At 39.6% G+C, this 18,232-nt stretch overlaps 2 protein-coding genes across 7 annotated transcripts in view; one reads left to right on the top strand and one right to left on the bottom strand.

The window, feature by feature from the left end:
* tectb (tectorin beta) overlaps nucleotides 1-18,232 on the top strand; it is a 41,966-nt gene that overhangs the window by 581 nt on the left and 23,153 nt on the right. For 2 of the 6 annotated variants that reach the window (XM_059324404.1, XM_059324407.1), the window contains exons 2-4: nucleotides 3,270-3,378; nucleotides 6,368-6,507; nucleotides 7,382-7,518. The gene's annotated coding sequence lies outside the window, so the exon portion shown is untranslated. The remainder of the gene's footprint in view (nucleotides 1-3,269; nucleotides 3,379-6,367; nucleotides 6,508-7,381; nucleotides 7,519-18,232) is intronic. The other 4 variants (XM_059324406.1, XM_059324408.1, XM_059324405.1 and 1 more) reach the window with 4 other exon arrangements.
* Nucleotides 1,486-17,889, bottom strand: LOC131959264 (plexin domain-containing protein 1-like). The gene is made up of 13 exons (XM_059324403.1): nucleotides 17,786-17,889; nucleotides 10,241-10,398; nucleotides 6,341-6,484; nucleotides 6,178-6,247; nucleotides 5,366-5,488; nucleotides 5,156-5,274; nucleotides 4,950-5,049; nucleotides 3,810-3,905; nucleotides 3,642-3,723; nucleotides 3,501-3,561; nucleotides 3,292-3,415; nucleotides 2,491-2,651; nucleotides 1,486-2,258 (listed from the first exon to the last, which is right to left on the bottom strand). Exons 1-13 carry the CDS (start codon nucleotides 17,859-17,861, stop codon nucleotides 2,133-2,135), a joined length of 1,440 nt encoding a protein of 479 aa, XP_059180386.1. The 5' UTR covers nucleotides 17,862-17,889; the 3' UTR covers nucleotides 1,486-2,132.

Raw genomic sequence — 18,232 nt, 5'->3', positions numbered from 1 at the left:
AGGAGAAGAAAGGAAGGAAAAAATAAAGGAGGAAGGAGGGAGAAAAGGAGGGAGGCAGGAAGGAAAGAGGGCAGAAAGGAAGGAGGAAGGAAAGAAAGGAGGGAAGTAAAGGGGGGCGAGGGAAGGGAAGAAGGAAGGAGGATAGAGGAAGGGATGGAGGCGGGAGGGATGAAAGAAGGAAGGAAGGAAGGAGGAAGGGAGAGGAAATCAGGAGGAAGGAAAGAAGAGAGAAAGGAAAGGAGATAGCGGAAGGAGGAAAGAAAAGAAGGGAAGGAGGGAGGAAAGGAAGGAAAGAAAGAAAGGAGGGGCGAGGGAAGGAAAGAAGGAAGGAAGAAAGAAGAGAGGAAGGCAGGAGGAGGGATGAAAGAAGGAATAGTCAAAACAGATTGGGTCAATTTGACCCGGAAGGACGACAGGAGGGTTAAAGCCTCTCTTTTGTTTGTGTCCGGGAAATAAACTACATGATTTAAGATAATTATTTCATTCAGGAGCAATGTTTGTGTTGTTGACTTACCTGGAGGTCTTCTTCTTATGGCTCCATCGTGTGGCAGTGTTATGTATTATTTGTTTGTCATCAATCTCTATTGTTGACTGGTTCTGGCTGTAGTGTTTGTCGTTCTTTGTTTTATTTTCATGTTACTCAAACAACATGTTTTCTTGTATAAAAGACACCTGACAAAGATTTACCAAAGTGGAACTTAAACAACTACTCACCTTGTGGTTGTCAGAATGGACATAAATGATGATAGCTAACAAGAATATATATGTATTTCTATATTTAATAGATAGATAGATAGATAGATAGATAGATAGATATATTCTATACTAATTATGACAAAATTTAGCTTTAAAGCGGAGCATCTAATTCACTCCCTTAAAAATATATATGTATTATAAATGTACTAATTTTAGTGGTAGTGTACCTGAACAGCCATTCAAATCCATGTTTTGGTTGCAGATTAACAATTACTTAATTAAAACGTTTGTCTGTATACTGGATGTTCAATGATACAGACTCACCTAACTGGAACTTAACCAACTACTCCAGAATGGACATAAATTATAATGTCTCACTAACAACAACAAAAATAAATGTATATATTTGAAATCTTTGTCCATCATGACACCGTTTAACATTAAGGCAGAAGACCCACATAGGTCCCTTTAAATAAACATGTATTATACATTTAGTTGTTATTGTGGTCATGTGTCTGAATTCTCAATTTCATCCAAATTTTGTGGGCAAATTGAATCAGATGCCAGTATTAATGTGAATGTAAGAAAAAACAGCTTTGATTTGTTTGTTAGAATTTTAACAAGAGCATTTAAAGCTGTTTCACAGAATGTAAAAAGACAGTTTTTGTTGTTTATGCTCACCTAAAGGTGACCAGCACCTTTTCCAATAGTTCATTCTGTGTGATCTAATATAGGCCAAGATGATCTGTATAATTTGTTGTCGTCTCTTAACCAAGCACGAGATGAATATCAACAATCACCACCAGCTTTTATTAGAAGACATTTAAACAGAAATGTTAAAAGAAAACACTCATAATTTGATGTCTCTAAAAATCCTCCAAACAATATTTTTCCAGAGAAGTTCAAGATGATCATTATAATCACTATCAGTTACATAGCTAAATATCTGTTATAGTGAAGTCCACAGAGATATAACATTTTATGAACCAGTCATTGGTCACATGGAAATTTCATGAAAGAAAAAAAATTAACTCAGTAAAAACAAAAACACATAGTTAAGATGAGCTGTTTGTTGATTTGCAGTATGAAGGCTAGTTCGATTTATTCCCTGACATCCTCTTGCATTGATGGGTTTTTGTACAGTTACACCTTTGCGTCTCATCATTTCTGTACAGTTGGCTTCCTTTCAGACCCTCCAACCCTTGAATAGTATGGCAGATCCCCTGTCTGATGGCAAAGAGCATAGGACACAGAGAAAGCTGGCAAGAGCTACAAGAGCAGTTACAGTAAACACTTTCCAGCCGCCAAGGTTGAAGTAGGGTAACTCTGTGTCGATAGTCTGCCTGATCGTCCATATTTTTCCCCTTGTAATACCTTTGTAGTCCTCAAGATGGTGTCCTTTCTTCTTCTGACTGTGTCCTTCAAGTCCAGGACTCTTAGCAGCACTGCTCAGCTTCAATGAAACCTTCCTTTTCGTGACCCCCAAGCTCGACCTCGGCGTAACTGGAGTGACAGCCCTGGTTGCGGAACTTCATGGAGGGCCAGTAGTTATTGGTGCGTCGCTACGAATGACAGACAGTAGTTGCTAAAGACCAGGCAGCAGAAAAACATGCAGTGGTGGAGGAAGTTTTCAGATCCTTCACTTAAGTAAAAATACTAATATCACACTGTAAAAAATACTCTGCATGCAAGAGTCTGTAAGTAAGCATTTATGTAAAAGTAGTGGCACATTTTACCATTCTATATAGGACTGCAACTAATGGTCATTTTCATTCATTCAGTTGTTTTTCTCACCTGCATGAGGTAGAATGGTGGAGCTACTGTGGGGTGCGTGTTGATGTAGTAGACGGCCAGTAAGGTCAGAGCTACTAGCAGAACTAGTGCAGCCACTACACCTGCTATGATGGCCGTGTTCTCTGTTATCCCCTTAGGCTTTGGTGGACTCGTCTGTATATCTGAAAGGAAAGAAAACAGATTGTTGTTATTGTTATGTAACATAGAGAAGTAGCTGGCTTAAGAGAAGACTGTGACTTTAGAGACATTGGTGATAAGCATGGTCTGGTTTTGTAATTACTGTAAGGATTGATGGCCAAAACTACAAATAAGACCCATGTGATTGTCCCTAGCGCCCCTTGTGATTCTTCCTGGCTTTCATCAGTGTGCCATTGACTCATTCACCTTGTTGTTACCTCATTCTGGAATAGATAGTAACATGGAAGACATTTATCCAAATGAAAGTCTTCTAGATTATTACTTCATGTTGTTATTTTCTCATTTATCTTTATGTCAGACATTGATAGATTGTAACTGTTAACAACAATGAAAACAGTCCAGGAACTCTAGCATGCTGTCTCTGACAAAGCCTGATATGCTGTACTATTATAAATAAAAGTATAAAATTGTCAAACCAATCAAGAAAACATATCTCTGGACAAAGCTGAATCCAAATTACATATAATTTCTCAAACAAAAGTCCAGTCCAGTGATTTGGATTAATCATTCTCCAGACCTTAGCACCAGGATGATTGAGATAAACCTTCACTGACAGACCTCACTATCTGTCTTCCTCTTAGCAGCTGCTTCAGAGAAGTTTACCTTCAGTGACAGGCTGATTCTCGAACACAGTTGGCGAAGGTGTTGGACCTGGAGAAGACTGGTTGAAGGAGTTCGTAGACCCCTCAGGTAGGACGGGGTTGTAGTCCTCACATTTGCCCTTAGCCTGAGTGAATGCCCAAAAGAATGACTCAGGAAAGAATGAGCCAGCTGCTCATTTCTCTGTTGTATAAATGGGAAATGTATCTCACCTCTTCAGGGCAGTTATAGTCTAACCACTCGTGTCTGTTCCGGTCGATACCGTCAGAACATCTGAAACTCAGAAAGAAATGAGGAGAGCCAGGCTCTCTATGGCCTCATTACACCATAAATCTTTCAGAATTTCATCCTACCGTTGAAGTGTGTTGCACCAGCCACAGCCAGTTGTCAAGTTGGATGTTAGGCAGATTTCACAGGATGTATGTTGAAGACAAGCTGGAGGAATCAGATACAAAGTGTTACTATATCCTAAACAATCAGACTTGGCTCTCATATAAAGGCTGGTCTGTAAGAGTACTTACTGGGCAGAGGTGTGAACTCGAAAGAAGATCTGCTAACAATCTGTGAGTTATTAATCCCAGCACGATGATACTCATAGATAGTACGGCGAATCCCTTCTACAAGGCAAATAAAAACTGTTAGTTCAACCACAATTCCCCAAAAGTTGTGATGCTGTTTAAAATGTAAATAAAAACAGAATCTAGAGTGCAAAAAAAAAAGTATTTGTAATTGTTACAGAGGATTGGCAAATTATCACATATGGTTTTATTTTTGTTTTAGAAAACATCCCAACCTTTTTGGACTTAATAATAACTTTAATAATATTTATGTTGCTGCTCTGTGTGGTTTAAAGGTTGCTCTGCTTATCGGATTTGAAGGAAGAAATATGAACTCAAGCAGCTTATGAAGAAGAAACAATTCTCAATATAACAAGTAAAGTTAGAAGATTTTATAGCCCATATTTGAGAACTTAACCACTTATACAAATTAAGTTATGTTTTATGGACCACTGTCAGAGTTGAGAGTATTAAAATAAATTAGCACCATGGGAGGCATATCAGTTAGCCAATCAACGTGGGAAAGATACGAACATTTCCCCTGATATGATGTCAATATAATGATGTTTACATGCATGTGACGCAAACCATTGCACAAATATGTCTGTGGTGTGGAGGTTTTTTAAAGTGTCTGGAACAAATAGCAAAATTATTTCCCTCAGTGGTCATCTAAGGAGAAGCCATATCACATTCTTTAAGCACTACAAATTTAATGAATCCTATGAAGAGCTATTATCCCAACCATTACGACAAAGAGGGACAGCCACCAACGGAAAATAACTGTTAGCAGCTCTTCTACAGTGTTTTTGATAAAGCCAAAAATTGTCCGGAACCACCCCAGGGCCAGTCAGAAACATAGAAATAAAAAGGCTTGTTTTATATGTAACCTAAGTTTAAGTCGTTTTTTTTGTCATTCCCAGTGCATGTGTACATTTTGAAAAGCAGGATAGACTGTAATTATGTGGAAAAGATATGTGCATATGATGTGAAAAATCCATATTGTGCATCCCAATTAATTTATATGAGCTTTATATATATGTATATTCATAACAAGTCACAATGGCAGCAACAAATCACAATACTAAACTACAGTTTTTTGCTCACCTGAGGGCTGGGAGTTGGGAAGAAGTGCCATGAACGCATCAGAAAGTCCGACTTTAACTGGATGCTCAGTGGAATTCATTTTCTCCACCGATATAGGGATCTGAAAAATAACAGTAGCGTTGGTTTTAACATGGCTTTACGTGACATGCAATGTTAATATAGTTTCCCCATGTCAATAGATGACAAAACAGCTCAGTTGAACTTACATCTCTGTAGTTGAAAATAATGGTTCCATTGCTGTGGAGGACTGTCTGGAAAGTAAAAGCTCCTTCAGCCTCTCTGTCCTTTAGCTGAACTTTGTCCCACTGCACCACAAATTGGTTACCTGAGCAGAGCAGGGTACACAGACCGGTCAAAAAAACCCAAAACAGGCATTCCCAAACATTCCCGACCTCAACGGGGAGCTCTTCTCTTACCGTTGTCTGAGTACCTGACTGTTGAGTTTTTGGAGAAGCTGGGGTCAAAGTTGGCCATGAGGGGAGCGATGTACTGTGTGGCAGTCAGCATTCGATGAGTAATGTCCCCCATATAGATAAACCCTGGGAGGGGGGGGTTGGAAAAGCAGATGATAAAAATGTGTCGCACATTTGTCCCCATTCAATGCAAACAAGCTTGCTGTAAGTGTCTTTTTGTCTTTAAAACCATAACAATGTCTTTGCAGCAACTAAAATCTGATCTGTGATAGTTGACATGGAATATTTTGTCTTATATTTGAATCTTGTTGATTTTTTTTAGATTTTTAGTTAAATGAGGAACTATTTTAGACTAGTTCATCCATCGTTCTTATAAGACTTGTCCTTGCACAAGAAAAAACATTTTACATTTGAGAACTCTAAGGTAAATTAATTAAATTAAACAATGGCAGTGCATTTGTAATAATACAAACATTATAATATGATTATTTTTGTGCAAGTGAAAATCAGTTTTTAATTCCCATCCTCTGCAATTCGTAAGCATAGCATAATATTGAATCAAGAAGCAGGTCTGTCTATTGAATGATAATTTTCTTTGGGTTGATGATTTAGGACAAGCCTTTAAGAAATTAAAATCATTATAGAATGAAGGCATTTACAATTAACCAGCTTTATAATAGTCTGGTATGCTTGAATATTTCCCCAGGGTAGGACAAAGTCTCCTTCAGCACAGTGGTACACATTTAATCTCCTGATGGGAAGAGAAACATAAATGAGTGCTGCTGTGGCACAGAGTAAGATAAAGCGTAACTCACCACCGGTCGCTATGATAATTTGTCTAATATGGTGTCCGTAAAAAGGGAACTCAAAAGAAAGTGCCACCCTCTGTGGGAAAGAAAACATAACAGACATGACTGTGTGTTGAATAAGTTAAATCACAGGTATGTGTGTGTGTATGTGCGTGCATTCTCATCTCACCGCTGCCTGTCGGTGTGCATTGGACAGGATGCCGTGGATCTGGACTTGGCTCTTGTGCAGGTTGTTCAGATCCACCCACAACTCCTCAGTCCGTCTGTCTGTTGGACCAAAAAACTGCGATGTGTAGTAGCGATCGGATTCATCCTTAGAGAAACAGAGCACTCAGAGTGAGTTTAACAGCCATTAATTTGTATTATTAACAATTTATCTGTTTCACATTTCACTTTACTGTACAGTTCTTAAATTATTGTAGGTATGAGTTAGGGCAGAATGATGTGAGGAAAACATTAAATTAATTGCCTTGTCAGTGATTGCGTTTCCAATTGCAATTATTTTCAAGAAAACCCCCAACGGATCTGTATTTTATTGGTCTCCTGCATAGTATTCTATGACATCGGCATGTGGAGAGCATATTCACAAGATGACAGCCAAGGCTCTTAAAGTTTTGTCAGCTCAAAGATTAGATTTATGGTAATTAGCTGCAGCTGAGTAAATTTGGTCAAAGCAGTCGTCTTAACAGTTGGCAGTCATTGACTACACTTTAAAATGTTTGTAAAATACTTGTAAAGAAATTGTTTATAATATCATAATGATGAAATTGCACACTTTGAAATTGCAATTTAGTAATCAGTATTATTTTTGCACAGCATTTTGTAACTAAAAGCAATCATTTGTTCCCCACTGGGAAAAACAAAAATGATTGTTGGAATTTTTGTTTAGTATATTTGAGTTTTTAAGTCGCATATTGGAGAATTGCAGATGACAGTTGATGCTATCATCTTCCAGCAAATTTTATAAAATTCAGGCAAGTAGTTTTTGCATGAACCTGCTGACAGACAAACAGACAAACCAAGCCGAAAACATAACCTCCCTGGCAGAGGTAATTAATGTTTAAAAGCAGTATTTATACTCTCTTTTACTTATTTATCCTAATAGAGTGGTCTCTTTCTTTAATGGTTATATCATCACCTAAAGACCATTGATTGACATTAATATCTTGACAAGGACATTTATTAGTGGTTTTGTGTGTTTTTTTCTCAGACATTTTGCCCTGACATGATGGATTGCCCTTGGTGAATCAGAAATGATCATGATCGTTGCCAGATTAGGACAGTGGTTCCCAACCTTGGGTTCAGCACCCTACGAGGAGTCACTGGGTCAGTCTAAGAAGTGGTAAGGTAAGAAAAAAACTCTGGTGCACAAAATCATGTTTTATAAAAACAAAAAACCTAATTTATGTGGTTAATCTGTTCACATATCAAGCAAAAAACAAACAAACATTTAAGCAAAACAAAACCAACCAAACATTTAAGGTGTACTTCCCATAAACCCAGCCCCTTCCTATGCTTCTGGCTCTTAAACTAAAAGGGAATTGACAAAAATTGAAAAACAACCAATAGGAGAATTGAAATATAATAATAATAAAAATAACGATGAAAGTGAAAAATATATAAATAATTAAATAAAAACAAAAATATTAATGATAAAAAAAGTGCAGGAATCCATTAGTACAACAGGTGTTGAAAGAGGAGATGATTACGTATCTAGTAAACAGTACAGTATAAATAAGATTACCATGGGGACATTTTTAAAAAAGAGTGCAGGTAGAAAGAGAGAAAGCCAAACTGGCTAAGAGGACAAGTTATTTATGTTATGTTAAGGGATTTGTTGGGAACCAGACATCTGGGATTTATCTCCTCCAAACAGTCCAAACAGTTCCACTTGAGGGAGCTGTTTACACATTGCACTCGGTGCTTTGACTCCCTCAGATCTCCATTCTTGATGGCATTATTAATGTATGCCACAGTTCAAGGTGACAGAGAGCAATGGTTCTGGGGTTTAGTGTGGGCTCAGAAAGTGGAGCAGTTAAATGCAGCGCTCTCACTGCCTCTCCGGCTGCTCCATATACAGCAAGTGACCCACTTTTTTCTCTCATCTCCGCTGCCTGACACCAGCCAATGTTTTCTAGAGGGGGGTGTGGGATTTCTAGGTGAGGAGAAGGGAACAATCGTATACTTTTTCCTCACAGCTGACTGATTTATTAACGAGATTCCCACTGGACACAAGGTGGAGGGTTTTGGAAATTAGGATCAGACCTCCCCCAAAAAAAGGCAACAGCAGCAGTACAACAGGGCCACATGTGATCTTGTCCAAGTGAGTCATTCACAAGCACACACACATGCACACACGCACATACTCGCGCTTAAACAAACTCTGTAAGTTGGCAAGACGAGGCTGTCGTCTGTTTTCAATTTGATTTGGAAGGAGAGAATATTAAAAAAAAGTACAACACAATTTATTTGGGTTGAATTTTACTGAAAGAAGAGTCTGGGACATAACGCGCAACAAAACCGCGTCATACGCACAAACAAACACACACAGAATGCAGAAGGTAATGAGTGGAAAATGGCACAGGACAAGTCCACCTGACGGAATAACAGTAACCTCCTCTCAAACTTTCTCTAGCTTGGCAGAATATAAAGAGGCTGACCCGGAGTAACCTTTAAGCATTATTACAATAACACAGCCATCCAGGCAGGTTAAAGCTTCTGTAATGAATGTAAATACCTCCCATCCTTTTTCCTAGTTAAACCTGATAATGACCCTTTTACTTTCACTTAACTCTAACATTGTGTTCATGTTTGCCAATTTATTGCTGGGAGGAGGAATATCCTGTTTTGTTTTCCCAAAATAATCAGGAGAGAGTGACGCATCTGTCATACAGGCGTTACGTTCAAAAAGAAAAAGAGCTGTATTGATCTCATCTGAGTTGGTCACCATTTTTGTGGCAATTTTTCTGTTGCTATTTTTCATGGATGCAGCTAGGTAGCTAGTAAGCTATGCAGGATGACAATCTCCCCATTCGTCTAGTAATATGAGAATTAAAGCTTGCCCTGTTTGTAACTGTCTTATTCATTGTCAAACATACAAACTTGCTACCTTTCAGTGGAAAAAGCAGTTTTGAAACCAAAATAGATCATCTATGTGATCTGTCTAGATCAGATACAGTTTTTGTTTCTTTGGGGGTCTGCAGTTTTTTATCACCTTTCCACCCCTGATGAGTTTGTTTCCCGGCACTGTGTGTGAGTCACTCCCAAGTGGTTTCATAGAAAAAATCAGGTAAGCAGCTGTGTGCTACTCTAACAGAATTGGTTACCTAGACATATGATTGCCAAACTGATCAGTTAGACTTCATCCTTGAAGTCTTTTCTCTTTAAATTAAAAAAAAAATAAAAATTCTGTTTGAAAAAATTTCCAATGAAGCCATAACTGCCCCACCTGAATGCTGCTTTCCTGAGCATTTCTATGGAACAATCTGTGTCTTCCATATAGTGATGAGACGGTCCATCTTGCAGACAGGCTTCCAGTGCAGTGCACCGGCTCACAAAACTCAGTTAAAACTTTTAAACTATGAATCAGGATTCAGTTACTGCCTACTTCCGACTTCAGATGTTTTCAGAAACATATTTTAGTCCACTGTTTAGCTTCAATTTGAGAATGTTTCTGACCAGACTGCCAATTTTTTCTGACTGAAAATGGACCAAGCTCTGCCCCAAATTTCATGTGTTGCACAAGCACTACGTCACCTTCTTCGCTTGGTTGTAGGTTATGTTTTGTTGCTCTTATTGGTTGAAAGCAGTTGTGTACAGAGGCCTTTTGGTCTTTGATAACACTGCTTAGAAATTAAAAATCAACTGAGAGGTTCCTGTGTAATACACATTTATAAATGATTCTGGTGATACCAGGCTTGTCATTTCATCCTACTGCTGTCATCCAGAAATGAGAGGCTGCTTTTGTCCACCTTTTGTCTGAAATCAAGGACACAGTATTTGAAATATGTGCTGAATGGCATTGCAACAATGGACACCAATGTAAAGGATCTAAAGATTTGGATCTCACCACAACGCGGGTTATGTTGTCAGGCAGGGTGCTGATATCAAGGCCTACTCCTGTGTTGCGTGCTTCTCTGTGTTTGTGCGTGGTCTGCTGGTCCCTCCTGGTTCTGTAAAAACCAAACAGATCCCCATCCATCTGCAGAGGAGTCCCACTCAGTGCACCTAGAACAAGACAGCATTATGGTGACTCAACAGTTAATACACATGTGGGCTCTGCATGCAGAGCTTTCCAGGAGGACTGAATCCATGAACGAACAGATGTCTCCTGAACTCTGCGTGGCCACGAGCTTTTTTTCTTGCCATGTTTTCTTCACGCTGTAGTAATTTTTCACCTGTTATTAACCATCACATGGATACACACTCTCAGATCCTCCACAGATAATGCACCAAAATCTAGTTTGCAGTCTTTACTGCCCTTGATTTCAAAATGTGTGAAGAGAGCTCTGACAGTTACATGCTGTCTTTAAAAGGAATTGGAACAGTTTTAAATCCTGCACTCACATCTGCTCATTATTGGTTACCATAAGTTGGATCATTAACAGGCAGATATGTCCACAGAGAATGTATTCCACGTTTAGAGTAATAACTCACAGAAAGACAGTAAAAAACAGTGCATTTTCTTTACATCTGTCATGCATAAATAGTGCCATGATTTCTATTTAATTTCTGTATTTTACACTAATAGTGGAGCATGTGTGTTTTGGCTGGACTGAAGGTGGTTAACGAATTGTGAAGCATGATACAACCTTCATTGATGCCAATGTTCTTTATTGGCCAAGTATTTGTATTCACATCTCTGCTGACCGCCTACATTTGTGTGGGTTCCTTGTCATCTGCTCAACAGATTATGGATGGATGTTTATATTTTTCACATTTGGAACTTTTCTTCCCTTTTTTTGACAGTCAACTGATCCATGACTCACTGTCCTGTGCACATATTACAGACGGATCTGTGAAATCAGCAGAACTCACTGATCGTTCAACCGGGTGAAGCTCTTTGAGAGTTTTTACCTACTGGAGAACAATTCTAAGGGTGTAAATCCAGTTTGCTGTCTGGAGGTTTATGTGCGCTGTTAGTTCACTGATCTGAGCTGTTAAGTAACAGCATGTTTATGAACATCTTGAGAGAGTAAAAGACAAGAGCCAGCCTGCGGTTCAGACCGCCCTCTAAGACTCTTCCTTTTTTTAAATTGTGTTTACAACACATGACCAATGTGAACACACTGGGCCTGTTGCACATACTTTTTTTTGTAGTTTTGTTCTGAAACTGTTTTTCTTGGTTTGACTTAGTCTGTTTGTTCCAATTAACATCATGCTGCTCCAGCCTTCAATGATAATTAAGACAATCATTTGCTTCTAGCTTCGTAGCAGCAATTTGTGGAAAGCCCTTTCTTGTTTCAACATGAGAATATCCCTCTGCACAAAACCAGGTCCCTAAAAAGATGGTTTCTCCAGTTTGCTGGCCTGCACAGATCTCTGACCTCAACCAAAAACCTTTGGGATGAACTGGAACACTGCCTGTGAACCAGGGGCCAGTTGCAGAAAAACAACTTTGAGTTAAGATTCTTCTTAAACGTTTTCCTCCAAGGTTTCCTTTCAAATCAGTTGCACAAAACATCCTCAAGTCTTCCCCTTAAGGTTGTCTTAAGATGTTTAATTAAGTATTTGGGATTTTTTCCTTATCTTGTCTCTTAACGTTCATTTTCCTGGAAGATTTGACTGTCAGTCAACCATCTAGAGTTGGATCACTCTACTTTACTCTCAGATGACTTGTTCATAGTTGACTGTTAAAAGAAGAGTGCAACATTTTGTGACATATGCTGGTTGCTTTTTTTTTGGATGAGAGTTAGATGAGAAGTGCTATTTTTTCATTTTGTTTTTGTATTGTAAATATGAAGCTGCAGCCAGTTTAGCTTAAGACTGGAAAGGGGGACAATTAGCTCTGTCCAAAGATAACTAAACCTGCCTACCAGCACCTCTAAAACTCACTGAATAACCTGTTGTATCTTGTTTGTAAAATCCATGAAAAATGTTATTGTACAACAAGAAATTGTTTTTTTGGGTTATTATGTGCAGGACTATTTATTCGATGGAAACTGTAAACTTCACAATTTTAACCTCAGATTAAAATATACTTAGGTAAATATTTTAGTGAGCCTAAGAAGGGCGTTTTGTAGGTGTAGCCTAAGTGTATTGATTATGATCAAATAAAAAAATGACTGAAGAAACAATGAGACAAGAGAAAAGAAGCACCTGGTAATCACACACACGGGAGAGAGGTGGCTCTAATGAGGATCTTGTTTGACTATGGTACAGAGGAAGCTATTTCCACGGCTTCAGAACAAGACACTCCTAATTGGGTCAGATTGGCAGTACTCAATAAACAGCTGAGGAGGCGTCAAACAGCAGGGAGGAGGAAGAGGTCTGAGGGGGAGGAAGACTGGAATTGGCAGATGAGGGACTGTGCATTTCTATGGGGTAATCTTTTGCAGCCTTTACACGTATAGGTCTCTCTCAGGTTTTGCTTTATGAACGCACCAAGTGTTTCCCAGAACATCTCTCACCTTGTCTAACTGTTTTCATGTGTTCCTGGTGCACTTCCAACACAAAAGGGCTAAATAGAGTTCAAGAGTGGGCTGGACTTTGCAGAAGGTCTTGAGTTAAGATGACCTCCATAGCATCAGGTCTGGCAAACACATGTGTATGTGGAACCTGCACTGGGAATGTGCAAACTGGAGCAGAAAAAACATCCTGATGAATTTGAAACGGGGCCCAAAAATCCAACGACTAAGTGACAGATGTGGCAAATCTGCTGGTGAATAACATGTGGTTTAACAGTAAATGTACGCCACGATGCTCCCTCTATTAAAATTAAATGCATGGAAATTATTCTGACAGACCACTAAATTTAGCTGGTAAGTGCCAGGATGGTGTCACATTAGACTACTTCAGAATTTCAGCTGTAATCCAACATGTCTTGCGTTGCCAGGAGTGTTGAATGAATAACAAGTATGCATCAACTGTTTTGAGGTGAAGGCACCTGCATGGCAGTGGTAGCCACTGTATCTGCGACTGCATTGCAGCAGCCACCATATTAATCTAGTGGGTGTTGGGAATCACATCAAACTAGGACACAGCATTGTGAACCTTATACAATGAGCTATGGATATACACATTGTCTCCATTCATCCTTTCACCATCTCCTACGCACCTATTTCCCGTTCCCCTGATCTCTTGCTCTCTTTGTACTTTTCCAGAAATGGACTGTAGCTCTGTGCCTTTCTTTCATTACTTTGTTAAATGTCTTTTGCAGAATCCAAAGTATTTATCATTTGTTGTTGATGACACCAAAGAAACGTAATCGGTCACAGTTTCAGTATTTGAAAGCGGCCTTTGAAAGCTAGACAACAGCTGGACCAAACAGACGAGACGAAAAAGCCACGTTTCCTCAGCGGAGACGAAAGCTAAATGGTCTTTCAGTCTGTTCAGCTGGATGTAGTCCAGGGATGAAAAATAAATTTCCTCTGAAAATAATCTCTTTCTGGATATAAATGCAAAACACTTTGAAGTTCAGTCAGAGGCTAGGATACACCGAGGGCACAAAGGCATGTAGCTGTTCCTGGAGAGGAAAAGTGAATTATCTACATGCCCGACAAAAGGGAACAAAAGGCCAACATCTTTACTCCAGAGACATATGCTGAAGAGATCGAACCATTATGTGTCGTCCAAACACAGCAGTGGAGACATGATTAAATCTCATGATACAAACAAAGCCTTGACCCTGAAGCAGTCCTGTATGAGATGAGACACAGTGTTAGTGTCAGGACAAGGATTAGCAAAGCACCTGCAGTCCACTGTTCCACTGACGATTCTTCTGCCAGAAATCACAACGCAACGTCAGTGTCAGTGTGTGTCATTGCAGTTTAGCACAGTGGTTTTATTGTGGTTGGATTTTAAAAGGTTGCTCTGTATTAAAAACCAGCCCGGAGCTTATGGCGTGGGAGGAAGCCATTTGGCACCTTACACTCGGAGGAACAGCAGTAACCACAACACACAATCACAAACACTGGCAGCTGGACTGATAAGGACCCAAAAAGAAATGGGAAAAATGTGGCGTTTCGATAAATATGGACCAATGGATCAGGCCCAGAGTTTATAAAATGTTTAATTTACTGTCATGGAGTCTTTTCTTGTTTACATTTGGAACTAGTTTTCCATTTTTAGTGCAGGAGACATGTAGTTCCAGTTAGCAGATGGTGATTGTTCCAGATGTAGTTCACTGTCTGTCAGTGTTGTAGTATTTATAGTTTTCACAAAATTAGATTGTTTTACAGTAATAAATGTACTAGCCCTTGATACAATCTATTATTGTTGAATTATACTTCCAGGAGTGAACATATTCCATCTGTCAGATCAACAGATTGGATGAGTTGATAAGTGGGGTTCAGCTTTGTATTTGGAAGCTATGTTTGCATGATGAGATTATTGGGCTACTTTTTTTCTTGTTGTCGGTTTTGTACTGAAGGATGTAAGAGTTTGACTGCTGAGTCACTTTGGCTAAAATAATAACTCTGAAGATGTTCTCTTGGTATGATAAAAAGTATGTTCTGGCATTTTTAGCTCATTCAGGTCATTTGTCTGTAACCTCGGGCCCATTGTGACTATTGATCAGTCACATCAAATCTATCAATGTAACCCAAGTGGTCTTCATGTTACTTCTACCTCTAGCTTCTGTTGTGTTCAGGCAGTAATCTTGACAAATGTTGGCATCTCATTTGGCAGATATTTAATGTAGTTATATAGGATTTAAGAGCTTCACCCAAATGTTCAAACTTTGCTGTCCATCACTTGAAAACTGCTTAAATGGTTACTGTGTTAAGATTTTTATGTGTGATTTAAAAGGAATCATCCCCAAATTTCGATCAAAATCAAATACTTCATGCATTTTATGATGCCTATCGTCATGTACAACAATTTGAAGCCTTTACTTTTTAATTTTATTGTCATGTCAGAACAGATTATATTATAAGTCTACATGTTCTATAAACTATGCCATTAGACATGCTGACTAAGCTTCATATAGTGAATATGGATCCTGGTGACCTGCTGAATGGTAGAGGTCATGCAGCAGGACATGCCCCCACAGACTTCTAGCTAACCCCCCAGGCAACAAAAAAACACCTGAAAAATAACTCACCTTTTTTATTGTTGATTAAATTCAGGGTAAAGTAATGATTATGTAATGTCAGCCTGTCTGTTATTCACTTCAGACTGAAATATATTCAACTACTGGACAGATTGCACGAAAATGAATTCATGTTCCCCAGACAGTGTACGCTTATGACTTTGGTGAACCCTTGACTTTTTTTCTATCATGGCCGCAGCTGGTTGACATCTGTAGTCTATGAGTGAAATGTCTCTCAAACTGTTGAATGGACAGCCATTGAATTTGGTTCAGATATACATATCCTCCTCATAATGTTTTGTAATAAATTTGATCTCCTGAATTTTTATCGACCACTGTCATCAGGTCAAAATTAAAATGTTTCCTTTGGTTTATGACATCACAATCAGCATCAGCTAACCTGTCAACAGGGATCTGCAACTTTCTCTGCCTGGGACCCAATAACAAGGGGCCAGGTTCTGGTTAAACAATTAATCCAGTCCTGCAGCAGCCCTGCACAGATCAGGTGTACTCGGGGGTGTTTCTAGGAGTTGAGGACAGTTTGGGCCCGGTCTGTCTTGGGTCCAGTGAACCCTCGCCTGGTCGGCTCTGTGGTGATGCTTTTTTATGGCCCAATATATACAGTGAAAGTACTTGGTGTGAACCAATGTCTTTGCTTTGATATTTATTTCCACCCTGCATCCTGTCTTCGACGAAACTACTATGGGAATATGGTAAACATCACCATCTAGCATTATCATTGCAAGCATGTTAGCATGCTGCTGTTAGCATTTAGCTTGCATGGCTGCAGATTTGTATTCATGTCATTAGCTGCCCCCCAAACTTGTGTTTGCAAATAAGTGACTCTAGAACAAGGTGTTACGACATACAGATATTAATTCACAAGTTATCCTTCATACAGCGGACACATGTAAATGCCTGACAGCACCAGCATTTATAATGACTAAATAAAAATAAAAAAAAGTTAATTTCAATTGATTTACTGCAGGCATGCAGGTGAAGAAAATCTGCATGGAATTTTTGTGTAGAGTTTGTAGATTTGGCATTAAAATGTGTACTGTTGGTATGTTGAAGACAGTCTTGACTCCTGTCCTAATGAGAGAACTGGGACAGCCATGTAACCAATTTTATGAAACCATGATGATGTGGTCAGTTGTCAGACAAGAGTAGATGATACAAAATACATCTCCCTCAATCAAATAGAGTGTAGGTATTCACTACAGCAAAGAGCTGTTCCACTTTCTGCTGTGACCAAGCACGGAGATGAAGTTATCAGGTTGTGGGAAAATGGCCCAAAATAGGGACACCTGCTGTGCAGCAGTGAGGCTGACAACTTGAACTGAACCCTTACTTTAGCTTATTTTAGTGTTGAACATTTTGCCGGATTTGATGTTGTCTTATGTTAGGGGGGAGATCTGGCTCTCTGGTCCCTGCACAGTGTGTCGGGTTGTCCTTTGCAGAGCTAGGCCCCTGATCAGAGGAACTGGGACCACAGGATAGGCCAGAGAAACTGGAGCACCACTGATTGTCGGAGGAGGAGCAGCAGCGGAAGAACGGGGGCTGGCTAAAAATAATATATCTCTAAGGAGAACAAAAATACATACATGCGTGTACGCTCACGCACACACAGAGGGAGGCAGCGTACATATACAGGTGATGCACCCAACAACCAAATACATTATTTTGGCTGATAAGTTTGGGATAAATAAAGCTACATAGAAAAGTTTTAAAATGTCAGTACTTGAGGCTGCTCCTTTTTCTTGTTTTATGAAATGCCTGCAGGAGTTAAAAGGCCAGTTAATCGAAATTGCTGGTTAACCAAAACATTTATCTGCTAAAATGCAGGATTTCCGATCACATGATTTGTATTTTTCAAGCAAATGAACACCAGACATTTGGTTTTTCAAATCGGAAATACAGAGGTTTTGGAATGGCATTCTAAGGAAATCCAAACCTTCACACACACACGGACACCCACACACACACACACACACACACACACACACACACATGGACACCCACCCACACATATGGACACCCACACACACATGGACACACACACACACACACACACACACACACACACACACACACACGCACACACAGGCTTTCAGGTGACTAACAGATAGAAATGTCAAGGGACCTGCTAGCTTCACACATGCATTTGTGCACACATATGCAAATGCATGCAAAAAAGTCCCCTAAAAAAGCTTTTAAACCCTGTCTGTTGCCAGAGTTAGTGGCAAGAATTTAGGTCATTTCATTTTTCTTTTAACCTAATATTTTGAAGGCTGTCTTCTTCTAAAGATGTGCAGTCAAAATTATGTTAATATTAGAATACCTGCATTAAAGAACGGGGCTTACCTTGGTGCTCCTGAGCCCAGACTCTCCCCAGCTCAGCCTGGGAGAGACAGATGAGGAGAACAGCACAAAGCCCCATGTCCAGCCGACTCTTCTCCCTCCTTCCCCGACACTTTATCACTCCTCTTCTTCTTCTTCTTCTTTTCCTATTCCCCCCTCTCACTTTGCTGGAAGCCACGGGGCGCCTCACTCCTCCACTCCCCTGCCTTTCGTCGCCTCTGCTCTCCCACACAACTGTTTTCTCCTCACCTCAGCCAAGGTTTACAGCTTTTCTCTCCCTCCTCTGTCCGTCTGTCTCTCTTCTCTGCCTTACGCTCTTGTTTTGCCCTTCAGAGTAACTTCTTGGATGATGGCTCCATTGCAGCAAAAGAGAGGACAAACAGCTGAAAGGTTGCAGAGTGAGGTGTTTTCTCTTTGCTCTAATCTCATTATTTTCTCCTCCTTGGAATA

Source organism: Centropristis striata, chromosome 21, assembly GCF_030273125.1.
Source record: "Centropristis striata isolate RG_2023a ecotype Rhode Island chromosome 21, C.striata_1.0, whole genome shotgun sequence".
NCBI lineage: Eukaryota > Metazoa > Chordata > Actinopteri > Perciformes > Serranidae > Centropristis > Centropristis striata.
Note: the sequence above shows the minus strand (reverse complement) of the source record. Positions and strands in the feature narration are given on the sequence as shown.

Bases quoted from the DNA above. Each gene is read 5' to 3' on its own strand.
- LOC131959264 (XM_059324403.1), bottom strand. From the start codon at position 17,861: ATGGGGCTTTGTGCTGTTCTCCTCATCTGTCTCTCCCAGGCTGAGCTG. The intron at 5,275-5,365 runs GTAAGAGAAGAG...TGCTCTGCTCAG, and splicing joins AGTCAGGTACTCAGACAACG to GTAACCAATTTGTGGTGCAG. The intron at 3,724-3,809 runs GTAAGTACTCTT...TGATTCCTCCAG, and splicing joins CGAGTTCACACCTCTGCCCA to CTTGTCTTCAACATACATCC.